Source organism: Hippoglossus hippoglossus, chromosome 6 (assembly GCF_009819705.1).
Source record: "Hippoglossus hippoglossus isolate fHipHip1 chromosome 6, fHipHip1.pri, whole genome shotgun sequence".
Taxonomy (NCBI): Eukaryota; Metazoa; Chordata; class Actinopteri; order Pleuronectiformes; family Pleuronectidae; genus Hippoglossus; species Hippoglossus hippoglossus.
In genome coordinates this window covers 28,210,035-28,230,518 of record NC_047156.1, presented here as the reverse complement: position 1 = coordinate 28,230,518, position 20,484 = coordinate 28,210,035, and the positions used below count along the sequence as shown (strand labels likewise).

General features: G+C 42.8%; 1 protein-coding gene across 1 annotated transcript in view; it reads right to left on the bottom strand.

Moving 5' to 3' along the window:
* Positions 1–20,484, bottom strand: part of cfdp1 (craniofacial development protein 1) — a 39,679-nt gene that overhangs the window by 2,601 nt on the left and 16,594 nt on the right. The window contains exons 4-6 of the mRNA XM_034587350.1: positions 15,220–15,329; positions 3,364–3,495; positions 50–208 (exon numbers count right to left, since the gene is read on the bottom strand). Of these exons, the coding sequence (XP_034443241.1) occupies positions 50–208; positions 3,364–3,495; positions 15,220–15,329 (401 nt within the window). The remainder of the gene's footprint in view (positions 1–49; positions 209–3,363; positions 3,496–15,219; positions 15,330–20,484) is intronic.

The following is a 20,484-nucleotide window of genomic DNA, read 5'->3' as shown; positions in this document are numbered from 1 at the left end:
ACTGTGTTTCCAGAATCAAACCACCAACAGCACCAAAACAGTCTCTTACCCTTCTCTGCCTCTGTTGTGAATAGCCAGCTCCTCCGTGATGCCCTCCTCTGATTTAAATGCGTCCCAGTCCATCTTTGACTTTTCAAGTGTGCTCATCTTTTGTTTCTTTCCCCCAATACGACTCAGAAGGCTCGACATGCTGGCTGGCCGCTTAGCACTGCAAGCACAAGAGAGGGAACCAAAGAAGGTTTTCCACTACATATACACACACTACACATTGAACTCTATAATAAAGAATATTGTTTATAATATTGTTTTCTAATCAATGAGTCTTCTAATCATAAACATTTACATATCACATTAAGACAGTACAGTACCAACAAGTACAAATGTTCATCACAGTGAAAAGGTATGAAACATATAGAATTATGCTGGGCAAAACAGATGTGAATTCGTAGTAGCCCCAGAGCTGTCATGCTTGAAGAGAGTCAACAACATGTAAATGGTAAATGGTTTGCATTTATTTAGAGCTTTTCTAGTCTAATCAACCACTCAAAGCAATAGAAGGTCTATAAAGATGGACAACGCTTCTCCACCTCCTGCCACAGTACAAAAATTAAGCCTGGTCATGAGGTACTGATCGTGGAGTGGAGCAGTGGTCCCACGGATATATGCTGCTGTATCAGGAGGTAGAGAAGGTCATAAACTAACCAGAGGGTTGGTGGTTTGATCCCAAGCTCCTCCAGTCTGCATTGCGAAATGCCAATTGGGCAAGACACTGAAAACCCAAATTTCCCTGACTGTACCTGCAGTGTGTAGAGGCTGTGTGATAGAAAAAGCAAAGTGTATAGAGGCATTGTGTTAATGTGTGAGTGAATGGTTGAATGGTAAATTATCTGTATTTATATAGTGCTTTTCTAGTCTTAATGACCACTCAAAGCGCTTACAGTAGAGTTTTTTGCCATTCACACACTCATTCATACAGTGCATCTATGGCAGCACTTTTTTTCTATGAGAATAGCACAGCTGTCAGGGGCAATTCGGGGTTCAGTATCTTGCCCAAGTACACTTTGGCATGCAGAAGGAAGACTGGGATCGAACTGCAAACCTTCCTACAGTCACAGTGTGGATTGTGGTGATAATGTCTGGTGTGGTGCCCAAAGACCTGCTGAGACCTTGGTGTCTCTTTTCCTACTCCCTGCAAGGAAGAGCAGCACTTGATGTCCTCACCATTCACTTTGGCAGCAATGACATCAGGGAGATGAATTGCTTCAGGCTAGTTAATATCCAAGTGCTAAAAACAGGTCAACTGGGCTTGATTGAGTTTCCTGAAGACGTTTCACCTCTCATCCAAGAGGCTTCACATCAGCTCTAACTGACATCCAAAGAAACCAGCCTGGGTCCAGCCTCTCCGGTAACCTCAACGATTCCTACAAGTTTAATACCTGGGACTCCTCGCAGTCAGTTAGAACTGAAGAACTCTCTTGGATGAGAGGTGAAACATCTGTCTGCCGCTCCAGAGAGAGGCAGACAGAACAGGCTGTTTTCGCCTGCCTCTTGTTCCCCTCCTCTGATTGGCTGACTGCACTTTGAGTGATCTGCGACCAGGCCTATCACCGGTCTCATTCTGGCGAATTCACTCTGGCTGTAAACACAGTTGAAAGACACGTCGTATATTTGCGGCTATAGAAGACCAGCCACATATTTACAGTCGGTTACAACAGGATGTTTCTGAAAGGTAAGTTACACCGTCCTCATGTTTTTTCAAGTTTTAGTAGAACAGTTGGCCAATGTAGGAGTAACGTACTGAGTTACAGTACGGAGTCTCACAACGGAGTTTCAAGTAACGTAGACTTTACTCCGTAGTGAGCACACCGACACGGCACGTGAGAAGAAATAAAGCGTAACCGCTAGTTTCTAACAGTAACGTTCTTAGGAGGAATGTGCACGGACACATTCTCTTCCTTGCATCCCTCCACGCTGCAGTGTTTCTTCAGTGTTGTTTGTTGTGGTTAGCCTGTGGTAGCTAACAAGCTGCTAGCTCAGCAACAAGTCTGCTTGGTTCCGCATTTGGTGTGGAGGGATGGTGGTGGGGAGCGGGGGTGGTGTACGAAACAAGACACACACAAGCACACAAACACTCACAGGAATGACATAAACTGGGAATGTTTTTTGGACAGACCCGCCTCTTGGCAGTTAATTTCCTGTTTCCTTACTAGGGTTTTGGAGGGAAGATGCAAACATCCCAAATGATTTATTGCTACTGCAACAAAAGTTAGAGGTAGGGAAAAAGCACACAATGCCATTATATAGATCTGGCTGAGCAATGACTCAACAGGTGGCCTCTGGGATCCTGTGTTAATATCTGTCACCTGGACAATAGTGTCATATATAAGCTGACAAACTAGGGGTGGGCGATATATCGAATACACTCACTGTATCGCAGCTTGTACCACGTGCAATGTATAAAATAACTATATCGCGACCATCGAGTATAAATTTCCATGTGAATGTTTTAAGCCGTCGACATGAAATTCTATCTGCCCATCCACTGTAATTGTTTTTTTTTATTATGTACTTATTCCACACATTTGTCAGTTGTGTCTAAACAGACACACACACAGACACAAGCAGAGAGACAGACAGAGAGAGGGGGTGGGGCGGCTATAGGCCCCAAACCCCTACATTGAAAGGAGCATTCAACAACCAGCGGAGAAAGCAGAATCGCGGGCTGACCAGCGCGGAGAAATGCGCTTCTAGTGTGAACAGCCAGGCGGCTGCTCGCACAAGAATTGACGCTTTGCGGCGCTTCCGCCTCCAGTGTGTCCCTGGCGTGAGTTTCGCTTCTCTATTCTCATGCCCCTCTCACAGCAGACAGCTCACTTTCCAGCCCATCCACAAAACTCTCCTGCTTGCACGTGTATTTCCTCAGGAGAGGAGGGAAGAGACTCAGAGAGCGAGGAGAGAGAAAAAGAAAGTAAAGAGTCCCAGCGAGTTGACGAGTTTTCAGAGACAGTTATTGACAGTTTGTTTATATTCTTTGTGAACGCTGAACTGAACGAATATGTTTACAAATGATGAACGTGAGCGGACACTTGTGTGTAAGCTCGGAGCCATTTGGAGTTCTCTCACTCAGTCTCTCACACACACACACACACACACACACACACACACACACACACACACACACACACACACACACACACACACACACACACACACACACACCAACTTTAATGATGTGTGTACTTACACTTATATCTTTGTGAGGACCATTTTGAGCATAGACAGACGGAGTGAGGACATTATGATGGTTAAGGTTACTCATTATGCCAAGGAGATAAATATATGTTTGTGGATCTGTGTGTATACCTGGTGCCAGGAAGAGGTTGTTGACCGGGTGATGAGTTTGTGTCTTCTTCTCCATTCTCCTCCGGTTCAGCATTTTGGCTCTTCAGATAACTCTTACCTTCTCTGGAGTTTGCTGACACCACTTTATTCACTCTGACAAAGGGAAACATAAATACACAAATTGCTAAACTTAAGATGGATTATCAGACACTTTACAGTATGTATATGGAGCAGTTTCAAACAACTACTATATGGTGGTGATACAGGCATTCAGCAGAAAACAATGACTCCCGGTATTTGGAAATGGGTTTAAACTGGTTACATTGATTAGAAACTCTTAATCTTCTTGTGTTGTCACTGTTGGTGACTTACGGACTAATGAAAGATTTGACATAACAAGGCTCTTTTTCCTGTGTGATTGTGAACCATTATTCTATACATATATAAATAAATACATTTATAAATCTATAAATAAATAAAATTAAAATCAAATAAAACCAGCAGTAAAATTCAATGCACTGACAGTTACAATCAATAGTATTGTCGATGAATTCTCAGAATTGCCTTAACTGTATTAATACAGTCAACCTAAAGTTGTCTTGAAGTCTATTCCAAGTGTGTGGAAAGGTATGCAATGTTTGTGATTTGCTGAAATGGCTAGAAATATGGGGGAGTTTTTGTTAAATAGCCTCGTAAAAATTTAGGCACACCACTTACAACTACTTGCAACGCGAAATATTAATATTTTTTCCCATCTTTACCGTTTGACTGATGTCAAATGTGATGATGTTATGGCAAAAGACAATTAACAAACTACAAAAATGTCAAATTTTAAAGTCACAAAGTAAAGTAGTGCTTTAAGAGGTGATTTAAGTGCTGAGTTAAATGGTGCTTTTTAAAACATTAACACCGAATAAAACAATGATAAATGTCAACATAAGATATGTGGTCAGCTCATTACTGTCATTACAGCACAACCACAACAAAACATGTAAACAAGGAACTTCCTCCTGCAGTAGAGCTCTCCTTCCCCTCCTTTTAGAGCACATCCCCCTGAATAATTACAGCATAATAATAATAACCCTTTCAAATAACAATAAACTTTGAATTATTAAGAATATTCAGTCGGACATTTGAATTAGAATAAAAAATATAGAAATATTCTAGATAAATAAAACAAACCACACACAAACAAAACAATAAATGTAATTGACAATTTTAACTGATCAAAAATTGCTCTTGAATACATTTTAAACATTTGGAAAAGGATATATGTTACCAACTTAGTGAACTGGTTATGCTTAAAATTTTGCTTTTAGGTTTGTATTGTATTAGGTTGTGTTGGGTTAGTGTGTTTGTGCAGGGGAGTGTGGAGGGAGGACACAGGAAACTCCAGTACGGTTCAAACCATTAATTCCTCCTGCCCTGATCCTGAAACAGCGACAGGCCTTAGTGAAAACCCTGTTTTCTCACTCATTGCTGCCACGGTTCAACAAATAGGACATAGCGTCTCGTTCGTGTTAATGGGCTCTGCTTCACTGTCTGTGTCACTATGTGAGTGTGGGCGGGGCCCAGGGTCTGTGTGCGTGCGAGTGTAAACTCCACATCGCTCCCAGACACAAAGAGTGATGAGAGTAGCTACACAGCTCGCTAAAATGTTGCTGTACTTTTTTAATGAGAGAATCAAGTTTTCAAATGCAGCCCTTTCTGGGACTGTTGCTCAGGAGGATCAGAATTGTCTTCTATTTTATAAATAAACCTATGGTTCGTTTCATTCTTATGAAAGGGTCAATCGAGAGAGTATGGACTGTAATTTACGCAGGTGTGCACGCGCACACGCACGCACGCACAATTTGGCAATGGTGTGTCCCATAACTATCTCCAGAAATAAATCTTAGTGTGTAGTGGGTACGGGAGAGCCACATGCCGTGCACAAGCTCCACTGGCTGAGTCAGAGTGCCCCATGCCCGGCCAGACGCGCACGGAGCGAGCGGTCCTCTCTCTCACTCACTCACTCACACCACATAATTAACATTGTGTTTTACTTAAAGGGGACAAAGCATGCCCATTTTACCACAAGTTGATATGGTTCCTTGGGGTCTCAATGAAATGTCTGTAACATACTTTGGTCAAAATACCACAAGGATCATATAAAACAGCACCCTTTTTACCCTGTATAAAACAGCCCTCCACAGAGTGACCTGTTTTGAGTGCCTGTTCCTTGAAATGCTAATGAGCCAGCTCCCCCCTCCCCCTCTCCCCCCATGATTTTAAACGATATAAATTACATATTTTATATGATATAAATTATCAAATATGCATCCCATACTTTATATTCCCCTTCTGTTGTCCTGGAGTTTTAATTTTCCCAATCACATAATTAAATGTCCCCCTCTGCCCATCCACTACAAGCACACAAGCAGACAGACAGAGAGAGAAAGAGAGGGGTGGGGTGGGGGGGGCTATGAAGACCATCATTTACCCCCGAACCCCGACATTCAACGGGTACAACAACAAGCGGAGAAAGCAGAATCGCGGGCTGACCTTATATATACAGTCTATGGGGCTGACCAGCGGAGAAATGCACGTCCCGTGTGAACAGCCAGGCGGCTGCGCGCTTGAGAACGGCGCTGCGCTGCCTCGCAGCGGCGCTTCCGCGTCCGGTGTAACCCGGCATAACGAGTGGGGGGGCTCTGTGTGTTACAGTAGTGCTGAACACTACGGAAGTCTTCCACACTGCTGGCTGTGTGGCGCTGACACAAATTCCAGCTCACGCATGGGAGAGCGAGCGGTCGCTCCCGAGCAACTGCTGCAGCCTCCCAGTCCCAACGATCCAGACAAATGCCACATGTGAGTGAATCGCGGGCTGACCAGCGGAGAAATGCTCGTCCCGTGTGAACAGCCAGGCGGCTGCGTGCTTGGGAACGGCGCTGCGCTGCCTCGCAGCCTCGCTGAGTCCGGTGTAAACCCAGCGTAACGAGTGTGGGGGGACGGGGGGGATGAGGTGGGGGGTGGGCCAAGGCCATGTAGGGAGACTTCCAGTGCCTTGTTACGACACAAAACCCAGGAAGCTCAATCGAGTCGCTCAAGCATGACGTTTCTGACTTAGAGGAACCATAACAAAACGCGCGAGTGTTTTTTCCCCAGAGTTTTTGGGTTGGTAGACATGCCAGATACCCACATTAACCTGTAGAAGCACTAACAAAGTGGAATTTGCATGCTATGTCCCCTTTAATGTAGAAATAAAAAATACAGCACCCCCCCCAAAAAAAATAACTACGACAGGGATTAAAAAAGCACTGTGATCAGTCACATACACAAACATCACACTGTTTAAATGTAATTTAAAAAAGTTAAATAATCAATAAAAAAGAAAATGTTAGCTATGAAAACTCATTGAGTGGCGTATGTTGAGTATGAAAACCTGCAATATACTTAATTCTTCTTAATACTGCATGTGTTGTGTTCATTGATTCACTGAAGTTTATAAAAAACTTGTTCTGAATAGGTCTCTGAATAGCTCAATTCTAAGGCTGTTCTGTAAATAGTTTTCTAATAAACAATAAATATAGCAATTCCTGATCAACCCACCTCCATGTCAGGCTTAAAATACCAACTTCCGGGTTAAGCCCTGCCCCTTCTGAGTATGGATACGGATCATTTAGTTGTGTGTAAAATCGCTGCAGTGAACGTGACTCTGCCATCAGGCGCACAGCGCACAGGAGATTACTCACAAAAAATGAAGAAACTATTTACTTTCAAACTTCTATTTCCAAAGTGGAGGTTAGGATCCCACTGATGAGTGAAGTAATTGGTCCGATTGCTCTAAATATAAATAAAGCTGTGACACTCGTGGGTAATGCTGCATGATGGATAAACGTCAATGAAAGGATGAGGAAAAGAGCTTTCAGTGATTACATATATTTTTTGTCCTGTCACAGGGTTATCCCGTGCCCTGTAAAGACCCAGCCAGTATAAGGGAGGAGGCGGGAGTTCCGGTCTTAACTGGAACAGAGACAAGCCAGGGAAAATGCAAGGGCCCAATAGTTAAAGGGAGTTTTCTTATGCGTTTCACCCAAGCTTAACTTATATTTATTAGTTTTTGGTTACCAGTATTATTTTTGTATTTTTTGTATTTTTTCCTGTGGAGGTGTGGGGACTGGGAGAGCACCCTCACCTGCACCACAGAGGATCAATCAGCACAGGTTAGAGCTGTTAGCTGATTGATCCTCACGTTTAAAAGGCAGCGACTGGGCTGCCTCGACAGGAAACTCTCAGACACTCAGGACCGAGCACACAGAGGACTGAGAGACTCTGCAAATAACTGAGCTGTAAAGCTAGACCCTTTAAGCTAATTTAAGTTATTTTTGATCCCGTGTGTGTGGTGTGAATAAAACATGCTGAAAGGCCAAATACCTCGAAGCCCTGCTGTACATGGTTGGTGACTTTAACACCTGTTAAGCATCAAACTTTGTTATTTACACAACTGCTTCATATAGCTAGGTACTGATGCAACATATCTTTGGAAAGTTAAGATTCTTGTGATTCGATTGATGCAAACCATTTCAAAATACGATCAACACAGCAGGTACAATCAACGCCTCTGTCAGACCACCACCAAAAAAACCCTAACAAAATCGAGGTCACTCACCTAAGAAGCCTCATCGTAATCCACAGATCGATAACATTCCAACAAAAACGGTCTTGTTACATTGCCAAAGGTCCAGACGATCCAATCCAGTAACATATTTAGTCCAAAACACATTATTACATCAATAAATACCCACAGACTGCTGTTGCATCATTTCAAACTAGCCGGCAGCTATGTGTAATTATTGATGTATTTTCCCTCGTAACTCCTGTTTGCATGTAAACATAGCCAATATCTTGACATCAAAATGGAGGCTGCACTCTGAACTTTAGATTGACATCTCACTTGACCCAATAGGAGCTGGCATGTCCTGTCCACAGCCTACAATAGACAACAAGAGACCTCGTTGAAGGACAGTGCCTGCCCCTCTTCTGTCGTGTAAAGACTGAGCCAATTGCAACCGATTGTTCTGATGACTGGCGCTTCATATAGCCAATGAAATTTCGAACACGCAGATATGCTGCTTCAGGGGGTAAATATAAAGCCACAACGAGGAAGTCACTGCGTAAACACGAACAGCTGGTACGAGTTTCTCGTGCGTCCGTGCGTAAATGGCAAAAAGTGTTGTTTTTGAGAGTTTCTGAGACTTTAGAACAGGGGTGGGCAAACTTTTTGACTCGCGGGCCACAATGGGTTCTAAAATTTGACAGAGGGGCCGGGCCAGGAACAGATGGATGGAGTGTTTGTGTGAACTAATATAAACGACATGTAAAAATCATTACATGAAAGGATTTGGCCTTTAACAGGTAGCAAAGCATTTATTTGCAAGGCAATTTAACAAATTGCACGAACATGAACAATACAAAAAAATGTCGTAACGTGACTGATCAAACATCATGAAAACATCTGAGGCCTGCGCCCAAACCAATTACCTCACTTGAACTTCTTTATTATCTACATTAACAGGTTAGAGCAGCCACGCAGGCTGTGTGTCGGAGATTTGGCTCCAACCTCGCTGCAGCAACACATCATCACTTTCAGTTTCAGTGGGAACAGTGTTGTTGATCTCCCATTTTTGCCAGTGCATCCAAGTCTGGAGTTATTTTGGTTGTGGCAATTCTCAGGATAGATCTGAGGTGCTGATCCGTTAACTTTGATCTGTGACGGGCTTTGTTGGCGTTCATGACGCTGAATGTCTGCTCACACACATAAGTCGAGCCAAACAAAGTCAGCATCTTCTGTGCAGTCCTCCAGAGGTTTGGAAACGTGGCTCCGTTAAGTGAAGCATAAAAGTCATTCAGTTTAACAGAGTTGAACTTCTCCTTTAGGACGGAGTCAGACTGAAGATCTATCAGTTCCAACTGCAGCTCCTGTGGTGCTGTTTCAGGGTCTTGTGACAGGGGACAGGACACCAGCTGAAGTGACTGTTCAATGTTTTCGAAATCAGAGAACCTACGGCAGAATTCTCGATGCAGGTCCTCAAGTGATTTGCTGTATTTTTTTGCGTTTCGCGGTGCCTCTTCCTGCATGGCAAGTGTGGGGAAATGAGCGAAAGATTTGTTCGCAATTTGTCTGGAGAACAAAGTGAGCTTGGATTTGAAGACTTTCACATGTTTCTAAATGTCGTGAACAAACTGATCTTTCCCCTGCAGTTTCACATTCAGCTCATTCATGAGTGAAAATATGTCCACAGCAAACGCAAAGTCACTAAGCCAGTTCTTGTCGCTTAGCTCAGGGAATTCGTCAGATTTCCCCATCAACTCCAAAAATGCGATGATGTCCTCTTTCAGCTCCCACACTCGTAACACTTTCCCCAAACTTAACCAGCGGACACGAGAGTGGTACAGCAAGTCCTGATGATCCGCATCAGTTTCCTCCAGGAACGTAATAAACTGACGGTGCTGAAGTCCCCTTGCTCGTATAAAGTTCACAAGTTTTACGACTGGATTCACGACATGATTAAGCTGCAATACAGACTTACACAGGGATTCCTGATGGATGATGCAGTGAAGGAAAATAAGATCCTGGTCAGGGTTTTCCTCTTTCACTTTATCCTGGATTCTTTTCAGCAGCCCAACATTTTTTCCAGTTAAATTTGGCGATCCATCCGTTGTGACATTGACAAGTTTACTCCAAGGTAGCTTCATTCTTTCGATGACAGCAGACACCTGGTTATACAAGTCCTCTCCCCGCATTGTTCCTTTCAGGGACTCCATGGTCAAAAACTCCTGTTATCGCAAAACTGTCGTCAATGCCTCGGATAAAAATGAGGAGCTGAGCAGTGTCTTTTACGTCCGTACTTTCATCCAGTGCTAGTGAATATAACTCAAAGGAATCAGACTTTTTGTTTAATTGGCTGGCTATATTTTCATCAATCAGTTCCACACGGCGAGTCACAGTCCTGCGTGATAAACTGACTTTTTCAAATTTGCTTTTGATCTCCGGACACAAGATATCTGCTGTCTGTACCATGCATTCTTTTACAAACTCGCCTTCGGTGAAAGGCTTGCTAGCCTTTGCTATTTCGAATGCCACCAAAAAACTTGCCTTGGTAGTTGACTCTTGAATTGCAGTTTGTCGGTGAAAAAAATGTTGCTGAGTCTGTAAATTAGCCGCCAACCTCTGAGCCGTAGCCGCCCGTTCTTGCGTTGCCTGCTTGCTAGTGTAGTTAGCATGCTTCGTAGCAAAGTGACGGCTGATGTTGTACTCCTTGAAAACTGCGACAGTTTCTCGGCATATCAGGCATACAGCCTTCGATTGGACTTCAGTGAAAAAGTATTTTGTTGTCAACTCCTTGTTAAACACTCGGCACTCATTGTCCACTTTTCGTTTCCTTGATCCGCTCATTTTACAGAAGGGCTCACAGGGCAAAGCGAAAAAGTGAAGCCCCTTTCGAGCCCTATACACCAGGGGTCCTCAACCCCCGGACCGCGGACCGGTACCGGGCTGTGGGTCATTTGGTACCGGGCCGCACAGAAAGAATAAACAACTTACATTATTTCTGTTTTATTTATTATCTGATTCTGAACGGTGTTTTATTTTGAAAAATGACCGGATCCTCTCCGTTATGACTCATGCTTTACGCATGTCAAGACGCTTGTCTCGGTCACGTGACTTTTTCGCTAAACACAAACCCACACGGTAGCAAAAATGAGCAAAAAACAAACGTCTCTGGGAAGTTTTTTTGCGATGGGGAAAAGGCAATATCGTGATGCTGTTGTTAAGAAAGCTTTATATATTACTAATAATATATTGATAATATATTAATAAACCAATAATATATTAATATGCGTAAAGACGCTTCCAAAACCTCTCCAAAGCGCACAGAGGCGCAGCGTGTGCGTAATGGAGCTTTGGTATCCGTCTGTCTCCGTCTTGCTGGTAAGTTACCAGCAAGACGTGCACGGGCGTCATCTCGTTAATTCGTTTCATAATTATATTGTGATTCGTTCGAAATATTAATTATTATTATTAGTAGTAGTAATTCGTGTCCACGCATTGTTAATACGTGGCCACGCAATAATTAATTTGAGGCCGCGTATTAACAATTTGTTAATTTCGTTAAATTAAAAAAAAATCTACCGATGTCACCAGAGGCCGTACCAGAGGGCCTCCGTAGTGAGGCTCCGTAGCCACACCTTAAAGGCCGGTCCGTGAAAATATTGTCTGACATCCAACCGGCCCGTGGTGCAAAAAAGGTTGGGGACCGCTGCTACACACCACACTCCCCGTCAAAGTGCGCCATCTAATGGGGAAATGGGGGCATTACAGGAGAAAGGTAAAATTTAATTTAATAATAATAATATTTGGACAAGTTCGGCGGGCCGGATTAAAAAGCCCGTATACGGCCCGGGGGCCGTACTTTGCCCATGTCTGCTTTAGAAGGTACACAATGGCGAAACGTTTGGAGAAAACAAATTACTCGACCGAAGAAGCCCTTTGTTTCACTGTGTGTGTGTGTATCTTTAGGTGTTACTGCTGATCTGGGGGAGGTGTGTGTGTGTGTGTGTGTGTGTGTGTGTGTGCGCCCCTTTGTTTCACTGTGTATGTGTGTGACCATGGTTACCAAGGGTCCTTTGGAGTCTCCAAATGGCCTTTTTTGGAAAACGCCTAGACATACCCTTAGAAAAACATGTGTAAAATATTCATTTTCTGTGGAATTGTTATCAAATTTGAACTTGGGCTAGGTAAGGCTTCATGCTGTGGTCCCATGGTGTTTTCCAGCTCATAAGTCCCAGCTAGAGTCAACTGCAGGCATCTGTTTACCAAAAAATATTCAGGCGGAAATAAAAACCTTCTACTTCAGTGTGTTCCAACTTCTATTACTCAATGCCAGTAGCACTTACAGTGATTCTGACAGTTGGGGGGGGGGGGGAATTCAGAGTGTTACCTTTCAAAAGAGACCAAAACCAGGCATGTACTCCAAATGGTTCAAGAACAGCTTTCAATTTACTTTGGGTATGCCTTAGATAGGTGTTTTAGGCGAATTTTACCAGAATATCAAGAGGTTTTAACAGCTGCAGACTTCACAGCGTTCGGCTGTCTTTCCACCAATATGTGTACATTCCCAAAAGGAAAGATAACTGTGGCAGTAGTTTCTGCTGGCGTGTTAGCGTTGAAGCTCAGCACTAGTGTCTCTCCTGAGCGTGTCTCTGAGTCTCTCTGAGTGTTCTCGAGGCTGCTGCCTTTTAAAAAAGATCAATCAGCTAACGGCTCTCACCTGCGTTGATTGATCCTCTGGTACAGGTGAAGGTGCTCTCCCAGTCCCCTCACCTCCACATTAACATTCTGAGTTTGTGTTACAGAAACATTACTGATGCCTTCAGCGCTCTGGCATATCCTCCACTCAGGTTTGCTGACCACAATGTATTTTTCCTGCTACGCTAAAAACCAGAACTCAAACGCACCAAGCCTCAGACCTATGGCATTACACAGCTTTAGGGCTCATTTTAACCACTGCAATCGAAGGACTGTTCTTCTATTTACAACGTGAATTCAGCGCTGTTTTCCTGGTGTGTGTTTACATTCCCCCGCACGCCAACTCAGTGGCAGCTCTCACACTGCTCCATGATACCATAAGCGTGCAGGAAACTGCACACCCTGGCGCATTTGATGGTGTAGTGCCCACTTTACAGATCAGTGCATATCCAAATCAAAAGCCTTGGATAAATGATCAGGTACAACATATGCTGCATGCTTTTAAATCAGGCAGTGAAGGTGAATAAAGGCTGGCAAAATACAGACTCCGGAAGAACATCAAACAGGCCAAAAGACTGTACCGACAAAAGCTGGAAGGTTTCTACTCTGCAGCTGATGCTAGGTAGATGTAGCAGGGCCTGAGACACATCACAGACTATGGTGGCACTAACTCAGGAATAACAAACTATAACACCTCCTTACCGGATGAGCTGAACACATTCTACGCTCGCTTCGAACAATCCCATCAGCCACAGAAGTCCTTAGAATATGGAACACACAATTCCATGAACACTGCTCACTGTGTCAGCAGCTGACGTATGCAGAACCCTGAGGAAAATCATCCCCCACAAGGCCATGGGCCCAGACAACATGCCAGGACAGGCCATAAGGGTATGTGCTGCAGAACTCACTGATGTCTTCACCACCATTTTTAACCTGTCCCTCGCACAGGCCACAGTTCAGTCCTGCTTTTAAAAAAAAACACCATTATCCCAATCCCCAAGAAAAACCCAGTAACCTGCTTGAATGATTACAGACCAGTTGCACTTACACCCATTATTATGAAGTGCTTCGAGCAGGTTATACTGGGTCACATCAAATCCAGCATTCCCTTCACACTGGACCCCCTGCAGTTTGCATACCGGTCCAACAGATCTACTGAGGACACAGTCTGTACTGCCCTGCACAGTGCCCTCTCCCACCTAGGAAACAAGGAACACTACAATCCTGAAATTTGCTGAGGACACAACAGTCCTGGGTCTCATCAGTAACAACGATGAATCAGCCTATCGCAGGAAGGTGGAGGACCTGGTGCTATGGTGTCAAAACAATAACCTGACGCTCAATGTCAGCAAAACAAACAAGGTGATAGTGGGCCTGAGGAAAGGGAGGAGTCAACACACCCGGCGTAACGAGTGGGGGGGTGAGGTGGGGGGTGGGCCAAGGCCATGTAGGGAGACTTCCAGTGTATTGTTACGACACAATACACAGGAAGCTCATTCGAGTCACTCAAGCATGACGTTTCTGACTTAGAGGAACCATAACAAAACGCGCGAGTGTTTTTTTTCCAGAGTTTTTGGGTTGGTAGACATGCCAGATACCCACATTAACGTGTAGAAGCACTAACAAAGTGGAATTTGCATGATATGTCCCCTTTAAGGCAACTTTATGCACATTGAACAATTTGCACACAGTGAACATTATGCACCTTGTTGTATTTTTGCACAAACTGTTATAATTATGCATTGGCTTTTTTACTGTCTTTTACTGTTTTAAGCACACCTAAATCACCTTATCTACCTTAGAAACTTGTTTATTTCTGCATATGACAATAAAGCCTTTGAACTTTCTGTCAGTCCTAAGAGAGGGATCCCTCAGTCATATTTGGTTCTCTCTGAGGTTTCTACATTTTTGCCCCATTTTAGTAGGGTTTTTTGGGTACTTTTTCCTTACACTTGTTGAGGGTTAAGGTGTCGCACCTATGAACCCTATGAGACAAATTGTGATTTGTGAATATGGGCTATAAACAAAACTGAAAAGGCCAATGCACACCTTCAAAAATACAGTGGACAGGTGTGTAGGAGAAAAAGGAGAAAAAGCACATGCAGGTAAGGGAAGAGGAATCCCGCACACTGTCCTGTACTTGCAAGAAAACTTTATTACATGTACAACATTTGGTCCTATGGACCTTCATCAGGTACACAAATTAATATGGGCTATAGAAATAAAATTTGATTGATTAATTGATTGATGAGCAACCCCCAATAGAGGAGATGAGGGTTATTGATCAATGGCCTGGCAAATCACCTACACCACCTGTTCTCTCTCCACAAGTCCTGACAAATAAGGAGGATGTGCTTGTCATCTCACCTGGTGAGGAACTGCCTGAGCAACTGTGAGTGTTGAGATGTCTATGCCTGAATACTGTCAAAGACTAATGTTATGTTGTTCTGTCACCCTAGCTAACATTGTCCCATTAACAAGTTTGTGATTCCTTTCTTCAGGAATCTTGTCTGTGATGTCTGTAAGCAAATCTATTTCCAGGAAATCAAACTGTCTCAAAATGTGAGGATGATTCAGAGGCATACCTAACTTCTTCTCCAGCGAAGTCAAAAACTTTAGTGATGGTGACTTTGGCAGGTTCTGATGCTGTTGTTTCTGTAGTCAAAAGAGCAGTCTTCATTGTTGGAGAGTCTGCCTGAGGATAAAAACAAAACAATAATCCAATTGAAAAAAAGAGACACTGAGAACATTCAATTCAATTATACATTTAAAACAACTTGGTTGAGTGCTTTATAGTAGTAAAAGGTACAACAAGAAAACAGCAACACGCAATACATCAAAATACCAATGATACAAAATTTAATATAATAAAACCTGCGGGGATAAAAACGTTCTCAACTCAAATTGAAGGCCAAAGAGAAGAGATGTGTTCTAACAATGATTTGAAGTGTGCAAGAGAGGGGGCAGATCTAACATGGAGTGGTAAGCTGTTCCACAAGTTTGGGGCGACTACTGCAAAGGCTTGATCGTCTCTTGTTATGAGCCTCATTTTAAGCAAATCCAGGAGCGGCTGACCTCAGTTCAGCTAGGTAAGGTGGTGACAGTCCATTAAGAGATTTAAAAGTTAAACAAAAAAATCGATCCTTTGACGAACAGGAAGCCAGTGGAGGGAGCACAACACAGGTGTTATATGGTTCCTCATTTTCCTTCTGTCGGGAGGCGAGCAGCAGCATTTTAGATTGCAGGCATTGAAAAGATGACTTGTCTAAGCCCACATACAAAGAATTACAGTAATTAAGTCGAGAAATTATGAAGTCATGGAACACCCTCTCTAGATATTTAGGTGGAATATAGGCCTTTACCTTAGCTATAAGTCTCAACTCAAGAAGCTAGACCTAACAACGGAGGAAATCTGCATGTCAGGTTTAAAAACACTGGCAAAATAAACACCATGAGTGAATATTAGGGGTTAGAGCAGTTCAGGGTGTCTGAACACAACCTCAGTTTTGTTTTCATTTAGTTTGAGCAATTTAAGTTCATCTATGATTTAATGCAATTTTGGCAGTCAAAAAGAGGCTGCAGTGAACTCCTAGTTTTAAATTTTAAGGGCAAGTATATTGGTGCATCATCCGGAAAGCAGTCAGACTAGCAGTCAGTGCAATGACGAGGTTTAAACCCAGAATGGAATTTTTACATATACATTATTGTAACTAGAAATGTTTGCAGCTGCATGATAACTACAATGCCTATACAAAGTATTCACCCCCCTTTGATGTTTCACCCTTTTGTTGCTTTTATACATGAAATCATGGTCAATATAATTTGGCTTTTTTGACAAGAAAAGAAAAGAATTTGCAAAGAAAAACTCTTTAATATCAAAGTGAAAACAGATTTTTTCAAAATAATGTCAATTAATTAAAAATATATAAGGTAAAGTAAATGATTGCATAAATATTCACCCCCTTCAGGTCAGTATTTGGTAGATGCACCTTTGGCTGCAATCACAGCACTGAGTCTGTGTGGATATGTCTCAATCAGGCTGGCACATCTGGACACTGCAATTTGTCTCCATTCTTCCTTGCAAAACAGCTCAAGCTCTGTCAGGTTACTCGGGGATCGGGCGTGAACAGCTCTTTTCAAGTCCAGCCACAAATTCTCGATTGGATTGAGATCTGGGCTTTGACTTGGCCACTCCAGAACATTCACCTTGTTGTCTTTGAACCATTTCTGTGTAGCTTTTGCTGTATGCTTGGGGTCGTTGTCTTGCTGGAAAATAAATCTTCTCCCAAGTCGTAGTTCTCTTGCAGACTGAGTCAGATTATCCTCCAGGATTTGGCGATATTTTTCTGCATTCATGTTCCCCTCTACTTTTACAAGCCTTCCAGGGCCTGCTGCTGAGAAGCATCCCCAGAGCATGATGCTGCCACCACCATGCTTCACGGTGGAGATGGTGTGTTTGTGGTGATGTGCAGTGTTTGGTGTTCGCCAAACATAGCGTCTAGTCTGATGGCCAAAAAGCTCAATTTTTGTCTCATCAGACCAAAGAGCCTGCTTCCAATTGACCTTGGAGTCTCCCACATGCCTTTGGGCGAATTCCAGGCGAGATTTCATATGAGCTTTTTTCAACAGTGGCTTTCTCTTTGCCACTCTCCCATACAGCTTCGACTGGTGAAGAACCCGGGCAACAGTTGTTGTATGTACAGTCTCTCCCATCTGAGCCACTGAAGCTTTGAACTCCTTCAGAGTGGTCGTAGGTGTCTTGGTGGCCTCCCTCACTAGTCTTCTTCTTGCCCGGTCACTCAGTTTGTGAGGACGGCCAGCTCTAGGCAGATTTAAACAAGTGCCATACTCCTTCCATTTCTTAATGATGGATTTAACTGAACTGTGGAATGTCCAGTGAGTTGGAAATCTTTTTGTAGCCATCTCCTGACTTATACTTTTCAATGATCTTTTCTCTGAGTTGCTTGGAGTGTTCTTTTGTCTTCATGTTGCAATTGTAGCAGGAATCCTGATGAACCAGAGACTGGACCTCCCAGACACAGGTGTTTTTATACTCCAGTCACTTGACACACATCAACTGCACTCAGGTGATCTCCATTTCACTAATTGTGACACTGCTGGCATCAACTAGCTGGACCTCTGTTGAATTAGGTCAGTCACTTTAAAGGGGGTGAATATTTATGCAAACACTTATTTTACACTATATAATTTTAATTAATTGACATTAGTTTGTAAAAATCTGTTTTCACTTTGACATGAAAGAAGCTTTTTTTGCAAATTCTTGTCAAAAAAGCCAAATTATATTGACCATGATTTCATGTATAAAAGCAACAAAAGGGTGAAACATCCAAGGGGGGTGAATACTTTTTGTAGGCATTGTACTTTCTCCATGACTTTAGACAAGAAAGGCAGTTTAAAAAATGTGCCTGAAGTTAGAAAGAACAGAGGGATTGAGATTTTCCTTTTTAAACAAGGGCTGCACAACAGCATGTTTAAAGGTAGCTGGGACACAACCAGAGAAAAGACAGGTATTTATCAATGACAGAATACATGGTCCAACAGTGATCACGTCTGAGTGAATATCTTATTAGCAATGGTTAATGGCAGATGTACTTAAAGTTGCAATGTGTAGAATTTAGTGACATAAAGTGGTGAAGTGTCATGTTGCAGCTGAATACCCCTCACCTCATCCTCCCCTTCCAAACATGAAAGAGAACCTGTGGTAACCTTCAGTTTTCTTAAAAACTCAAAGGGTGTTTACTTTGTCCAGTCTGGGCTACTACAAGAAACATGGCGGCCACCAAAGAGAGGACCCCCACCCCCGCTGAAAGTATTTCAATATAAAGGGCCAATTCTAGGGTAAATAAAACAACAATTTGTATAATTTAGATGAAACACACTCTTGAAAACTTCACTAAGATTATTTTATATAAAATTTCTGTCAATAGATCCTTTTCACCTAAATCTTACACACTGAACCTTTAATGTAAGCTTTTGGACATGGGACAGGTGCAGGACATTGTTACACTGCTTTAAAATGAATTAATTAATCTCTTTTCTTAATTTTTTCTAAAGGAACATTTCATCACAACAAGATGGAGATGAAAACTACCTCAAAGATCGATTTTTCGTCACACGGTGTGACCGTGGCGTGGCCTCAAAGTTTGATTACACGCCATCAAAACACGAGGTTCTGTATCTCAGACATATTTGGTCCAATCGAGTCCAAACTAGACATGTAAGACAAGAGTCCCGGCCTGATGACATCTACACAGAAATCATGACTTAAAATCACAGCGCCACCTGCTGGCTTCAGGAAGTGACATGTTTTATACTTTGATGAACTGCTCCTTGCTGCTTTACAATAAACAGCTCAAAAGAGCTCAGTCAAGTCATTGGACCATGGTCAGAATTGTGACATTTCCTCAAACCGTGTAAACATTGAGGTGCGGCGAAGGATCATCCTTCGCCAAAGGACACGATGTTGTCATAAGTCCAGTGTGCATAGTCCTATCACTACCAAACTTCTGTCACATGATTAGAGTCCAAGCCTGAACAGCTCTGTGTCAATATTTCCTCAGTGTCATAGCGCCACCTACTGATTCGCCATGAAACAGGAAGTACTTTGTAAATCCACTCTGCATTATCCAACCGGCTCCGAACTACTGACCTATGATCACAATCCTGACCTGAACACATCCATATATTAATATTAGTTCAGGGTCATAGCGCCACCTACTGATCAGTGTGATAATTAAGTTGTTGTAACATTGTCCAATTGACACAAAATTGCTCACGCTACATCAGAGCCCCTACTTGAACAGATATATTAGTCTGTAGGTAATAATAGTGATGGCGCCACCTACTGGCAACAGGAAGTAAGCTTTGTTTTACAACTATCACTCGATTTACATAAAATGTTCACAGTGTGATGTGCAATTGATAGCGTGGACCGTAATGAGCAATTAGCAGGCAAGGATCGACATCGCGTGACGGACGCAGGAAGTGAAGCGTTTTGCCGCAGTGCGCAAAACGCATGCAACGCGGAGACATGCGCTTGGTCATTGATCGCTCTCTCCACCGACCGCAACAGGCTTCGAAATGAGTGTGCTTGGGCCCGTCAGTGCTACAACGTAGCCCTAGTTCTATTTGATATCCTTATTATAATTTTGTTTGTTATAAATGCTGTTGTTATAATTTACTTCCTATTATCTGCCACTCTTGTTCTAGTTCATGTTTTGGGTAATGAGTGAGGGGATGCACCAGAAGTTTAAGAGTAGTTCTTTCCTGGGATTCTCTTCGTTTGGGGAAGTAAACCTAGGACTTTTTGTTTTTTTGTTTTGTCTTTGTATGGGGTAAGCCTACAATCTGAACCGTAGTATGGGCAAACTGATTACTACAGCCGTTAAAGGACAGATCAAAATGACGGAGTCAGGAACACCTTTCTTTTGGACCATTTTCTGACCCCCTCCTTTCCAATCTTTATGTCTGTGTCTCCATACTTTAACCCCAAAACCTTAAATGGTTAACACTAATAACTCCTGTGATGCTTTAAGGATGGGAGATAACTCTTTTAGATTCATTTCATGGAACATAAAGGGGGTAAACGGACCAATAAAACGCTCAAGAGTGTTTGCTCATCAAACAAATCTAAAAGCTGATGTGATTTTCCTCCAAGAGACACATTTGAAGTTATCTGATCATGTTTGAGTGCATAAAGCTTGGATTAGTAATGTGTTCCACTCCAATTTCTCCCAAAAAAACACAGGGCACAGGGAGTTGCGATATTAATCAGCAAAAAAACACAATTTGTTGCAACAAATGTTGTATCTGACCCTAGCGGCTGATAT